We start from the raw sequence: 6,326 nt of genomic DNA, 5'->3' as shown, positions 1-6,326 counted from the left end.
TTTGATGAATCTCGACGATTTAGACCTCACTGAGTTCGAAAATACCATTTTTTGGAATTATATCTGTGCGTATGTCTCTCTCTGTGTATACACGATAACTTGAATACGCTTTCACTTAGGTCAGCCAAATTATGCATACAAATAGGTAAAAATGAATAGATTTCGAACAACTTTTGGGCTAGTTCCGCTAATCGTAAGTGGTACTTTACCTTTTATTCATGCAGGTGCAGAGTCCGATTTATTCAACTTTACTTTTATAATAATTATTCAATATATTATTCATTTGATTTGATTTGTTGTTGATGGTTCTTTAATGTATAATATAAAAATATTATCATTGTCTTGCGGTTTACTCCTCAAATATTCATTCCCGTATCTGAGCATACGAGAAAGTCTATGGGAGACCACTCTCGATTTTTCATTTAAACGTTAGATATTTTTCTGTTATTAACAGTTACAGTAAGTATTTTGTTGCTTGTGACACTGAATGTTGATAGAGCATATTTAGTTTTATTTTTTTTGTTTTTGAAGGTTTCCTGTTAAAGACTTCAGAAATCCTGCTTACCGTTTGATTTTGATCATTGTATTGAATATACAATAATGTCTGATCAGGCCTGTCTGACACTCTGATGATTGCAAAAGCATGACTGGTAAGTTGCTCTGTAGTTTAATATTTTTCTTTGTGAATAAATATTTTAGCAACATTTTACAATAAGCGCCTGTTATTGTTTACTTATTATATAATTCTGGTTATAACATGAATAATTGTATAGGTTTCTATAATATTTTGTACCTTATTGCATAAGTGCTTGAATTCTTACTATAGAAATATATAGTTATGTAGTTACTTCTACTTCTACTACAGATACACAGTTAGTACATAGTTACAAACTTAAGTATATGACATAAATACTATGTACTTACTTACTTACTTTGCAATATAATTACATTTTATAATGCCCTGTGTGTTATTCATTTTTATTGTTTCCTTAATTTTCTCTGTAGCTGCTGCCAAGTTTTTGATCTCTTCATATTTTAAAGCATTTAGTGCTTATTTTCAAGTTCTGACAGTTGTCATACTGTACAGCTAAGCTGATGAAGGAATATTTTAGGCTTGTTCTTCTCCAGGTACTTGTAGATGGGAGAAGCGTTTCATCCCAGATTCATCATTCATAAGACATCTTGTAAAACTTGGCTTAGATCCCCGTCTCAGTGTTCTGAGTGGAGAGTGTTGCATTTTGACAGCAGAGAACTGCCTAGCCTGGAAAAATGTGAGGGGAAACATATGACTTGAAATTATGACTTATACTTTTAGCATTTATTTATTTATGTAAATGTAATATAATTGTAGTCCTACCCACTAATAAATTGTGTATTGGTTTGATTTAATTCCATATAATATGGCTGTAACAAAAAAACAATGACTAAATCATATCTATCTTTTACATATTAAGACAGTAAAAAGCAGGTTTTCTGTCTCTTGATAATCAGTTACAGAGAGCACATATTTTGGCTTCATTTCAAATAGTAACACTGTTCTCGATGAGGTCTGGTAGCAGGTAAGTGTAAGGCAGCTCCATGCCCTCATTTCTAGTCATGATTTCTGAAGTAAGATTCTTCAGTTCTTTCTGGAATTCTGAGAAGAATGTCTGGGGAGTCTCCTCGATGAAAAAATGATCAGGATACTGGCCAAGTGTTACCTTAAGGGAAATTGGCAACAGAGAAAATAATTATAGTGGGGAAGAAGCAGTGGAAAGAGAATTGAAAATTATCAGAGAAATATACAAACATTTCAAGTGCTTAACTTTGAAGACAGCACCTTTTTAAGGCAACTTGTAATTCTTGAATTTACACATTGCTGTGTTATTGCCTTGTGAAATTCTTTACACTTTACCATGTTGTTATTCTACCTAACAATACAATTCAAAATACAATGGCTTGACGTTCTTCACAACTGCATAGTCATTAGGCTCCTCCACTTAGGTCCAACATACAAAGTTACATTGACAAGATCCAGAGATGAACAAATACAAGATAAAAAACGACACAATAGAACCATAAAGAATGTAATTTAAAAAATCAAAACACAAAATATCAAAAACAAGGAACTAAAAAAATAAAAGGAATGAACACCATATCCAGTGATGAAGTGTTGGCCAAACCTTAATATCTAACCCTAAAGTCTGGGAAAGGAATGGCTATATACACAAGTCTGAGATTACTACTGGATTCTGTGTGCTGTTGCCTAACATCTCCCACTGGCGATCCCCAAGGGCCTCCAGTTATTACTTAATGGATATGATATGCCCACTGTGTCAACTGTATATCATATCTGGTACAAAGTCGATACACACTACGGGCCTTGTTGGTGCTGCCTGTTACATCAGAGGACTCCTTTTCAAAAACCTACTGTCATTCACTGTCATTGTCAGGTGGAAACAATTTTGTACATCTGCCTCAGTCAAGATCATTCATTACCAGCAGTAATACAGTCTCTATGGAGCCTAAGATTGCTTTTAAAGATTTACAGAAGAGGTCTGTTTCTGATATTGAGGAGACTGTGGAGTGCTGAACAGTTTCAACAGTATTCCTCAAACATGGCTTATGTGGGAATTGGGTGAGGAAGGGTTAAAGTCATATGATGTGCCACATAGCTGTAGCAGAGAAAGCCTAGGGGACACATTGCATACATTAGAAAAATAGTTTCCTAGTTTAAAGAGACCAAAGTCAAAAACTTGAATGGTGAGTGGCTGCAAAAAAACATATTGTGTTTGCTAAATACATTTCTAAATATAAAGCATATAGTAATGATGCATTGTTTTTGATTTGGAAAGACGCATTGAAAAAAAATACTAAACATACTATATACTGTTAAGTACAACAGTAATCATTATTTTCCAAAAGCACACAAAGAACAACAATAAACAACAAACAGAATTATTAAGTATAATATTTATTAGGTTATGTTGAATGATTTTAAGGTGAATATGTTAAGCTCATGTATCGCACAACTTTTGTAGGCAAGTATTAATTGCATTGCAATATGTAAACATATATCCTGCAGTCTGTTTGGATGTCTTTTGAGGTACATAGTTTCTCAATGTATGACCTTCCATAGAAGGATGAGAAGAACCTATGGTATCTTTTAAAAATCACTCATCCTTAGAACCCTCACATTGCACTGTTGGTGACATACTCACTTCGGTCGAAAATTGTCAGGAAAAAGAAGTCTCAACTAGGATAGTCTGCACCACAGGTAGTTGTTAGAAAAGGACAGATATTCTCATTTTAAAAAGTGCTTCTTGTCTCAGTTCACAGAAGCCTGCTGTTGTTTTATCTGTTGCAGATCTTCTTGCTTAAGTAGATTTCTGGTGACCCTAACTATTTGCTTGTATTTTCTATCTGCAACATAAACTTGAGTCATTTTTTCAAATCAAGAAAAATTTTAGTCAATAGAAATGTATACTGCTCCACCCTGACATATAATTATAGTGAATTTTTAAATTAGACAAAAAAATTCATGGGATGTTGCAGTTTATGCATACATTTCAGAAATGCTCCACAGACACCAGTAAAGAAAACCTGAACCTATCACATAGGTAATGTCAAAAGTATGCAAAAAGCATACAGAACATCACCAAATTCATATCAAATTAAAAAAAGAAATCAACTGGAGCTTTTTTCGTGTGCTTTGATTCTTTTTGATTATTGTTCTTAGTGGAAATTGCTGATTAGCTTTGTCTGCACCAGTACAGTTGACGGTGCACTCACTCGGTGTGAAAATTTTGGTCTTTGACATGTAGATGGGCCAAGCATTTTAAGTGACTTACATATGATGCATCCCAGTTTACCATTATAAACTAGTAGCAAGGCCACTCCCATTTGATTTTGTTAATTTCAAATTGACTGCTGTTTAGAGGCTATTTAGAACAGAATAGTCAAAGAGAGGATTCGCTCATGAACAGCTTACTTTCAGTAAGAGCTTAGTCTCTGATAGAGTGATTATTTGGAATGAAACCTTGCAGGAACATCTTTAAACTTATTGAACAGCTATTGCTAAAAGCTCAGTTAATCAATCTGAGGCACTCACATAATCCATGGATTTGCGTGTAAGCAGCCAGAGCACAGAAATTGCCTTGCAGGTACTCTTCATGTTGGCCAGGCTGTTGAGTACATCCTTCTTGGCAATTTGTCCCTTAGCAATGGGAGGTGGTTGACACATTGTGGGAGGAGCATTAGGCATCCAGCTGAAGAAGTCAAACTGCAAGAAGTACAGAAGTGAAACATTCTTAAAGTGATGATAAAAAGAGAGAAGGGCTAGGTATGTGTCTGTTTTATGTTTTTACTTTTCAATCCACACACCAAGTAGCAGGTTATTGGTAGCTAATCAACTCTCAGATTGAAAAACTAAAGGTGGCAGATTAACTTACAAAAAAATGAAAAATGTCTTTGCGTCCTCCATGCCTGATTTATACAACAAATCAAAAATGTTTGGCTTGTAGAATTATTTCAGTTTCAGGTTTCCTACAAGATGTTTACTTAATTGATTAGTTTCAGTTTACTCAGGAATGGGATTGAAAAATGATTGCATGATTGTTATACTGTCAATGTGTGCCATTCTAACAGGAATTTTTGTTAATAGCACACTGCAACCCAAACTCCTCCTGTTGTGTTATGTTTTTGTGTTTTTTCCCCAGCATCAAGTTTAATAAAAGAGAAAGACAAAGTATAGGATGCTGCATGTGCTGCTCAATTCTACTGTTATCTAATGTACATTAGCCTTCTTTCTTCTTATTACTTTACTGTTGTTGGATTGTGCCCAATTAATTGAATGATCCTTGCCTGACTGTTGGTTGAATCACCAGTCTCTCAGTATTAATGAGTCCATCTTTAGTACAAGCTAACAAAAATGTCCAAATATCCATATAGCAAACTGACACTTTCAACAAATGTTTCACTTACCTGCTGTACACAGTAATGTTTAGCCATGTTGTTAATGACCTGACTAATTGTCATACTCAACCACTGGACTTATGTTTTACTTACAGAATTGAGATACAACATTTAAGTTTTGCTCCTCTAATGAAATTTCCTATGATCACTACTTATTTTTTTTATCATTTCTTCTCCTTCCCAATACAACCACAGATCAAATCAAGGACTGTATGACATCTGGGTTGCAACTCTACAACAACATTTATTTATATAGCACATTTTCATATTAATGCTGCAGTTCAAAGTGCTTAACAAGATGAAGAATGAATGCTTTCTAAAAAATAAAAATATAAAAATAAAAAAAAAGATTAGGCAATACTAAATAATAAAGAATAAAGTAAGGTCCGTTGGCCGGGAAAAAAAAAAAAAACTCCAATGGGCTGGAGAAAAAAAAAATCTGCAGGAGTTCCAAGGCCAAGAGACCACCCAGCCTCCTCTGGGCATTCCACCTAACATGAATGATCTAAGTGGTTTTCAGTCTTCATGTGAAAGAATTGTGTGGATAATTTGAAAAACAGAAACTTTATTATTGAATACAATTTAGATTAGCTAATAAAATTAGAATGTGAAACAAACTGAAAGAGGCCTTAGATACTGTAACTCCCCTCAAAACAAACTGATTAAAGACATTGAAATGAACTCTAGTTTATTGAGAGCACTTGTCCTCTTAAATTAGAATGGCAAAAACTAAAGCATAGGGGGAGAGCAACAAAGTTACAGGTCTCCCTAAGTATATGATCAGGTAGTGTTAAAAGGTTTAAAAATCCCTTTTTGTGGCCTGCTTTGACTGCTGCATGAGATTAAACGATGAGAACATATGCTGTTTATAACAGTTAGAAATTTAACAGATGGGAATTCTGAATAATACCTAAAACACCAGCAGTGAAGTGTTTAAGAACTTCTCTAGTGATAAAAGTAAATTTTTAGATCCCAGATTTCAGTGTTACCTTGCAAAGTAAACATGGCAGTGTTAAACCCTGTCTCTCTTTGCACATCCCAGTTTAACTTTGACAACAGAACAGAAAATCATGACTTTAATTTCTGAAATGAAACTTGCTACCAGTCCTGGCAAAACTAGAGAAAAGTCAATTGCTGTTCTATCAACACCCATTCTTAGCATTATTATCATATATCCCTTTGGGATTAATAAAGTATCTATCTATCTATCTATCTATCTATCTATCTATCTATCTATCTATCTATCTATCTATCTATCTATCTATCTATCTATCTATCTATCTATCTATCTATCTATCTATCTATCTATCTATCTATCTATCTATCTATCTATCAATAGTTCATTACTTCCTCGGCACAGTTTCTAATGCACC

General features: G+C 34.1%; 1 protein-coding gene across 1 annotated transcript in view; it reads right to left on the bottom strand.

Moving 5' to 3' along the window:
* Nucleotides 1-983: 983 nt before the first annotated feature.
* LOC114648909 (polyunsaturated fatty acid lipoxygenase ALOX8-like) overlaps nucleotides 984-6,326 on the bottom strand; it is an 80,295-nt gene continuing 74,952 nt past the window's right edge. Inside the window, exons 13-14 of the mRNA XM_028798238.2 lie at nucleotides 4,091-4,261; nucleotides 984-1,700 (exon numbers count right to left, since the gene is read on the bottom strand). Of these exons, the coding sequence (XP_028654071.1) occupies nucleotides 1,521-1,700; nucleotides 4,091-4,261 (351 nt within the window). The 3' untranslated portion in view covers nucleotides 984-1,520. The remainder of the gene's footprint in view (nucleotides 1,701-4,090; nucleotides 4,262-6,326) is intronic.

This window comes from Erpetoichthys calabaricus, chromosome 3 (genome assembly GCF_900747795.2).
Source record: "Erpetoichthys calabaricus chromosome 3, fErpCal1.3, whole genome shotgun sequence".
Classification (NCBI taxonomy): domain Eukaryota; kingdom Metazoa; phylum Chordata; class Cladistia; order Polypteriformes; family Polypteridae; genus Erpetoichthys; species Erpetoichthys calabaricus.
Note: the sequence above shows the minus strand (reverse complement) of the source record. Positions and strands in the feature narration are given on the sequence as shown.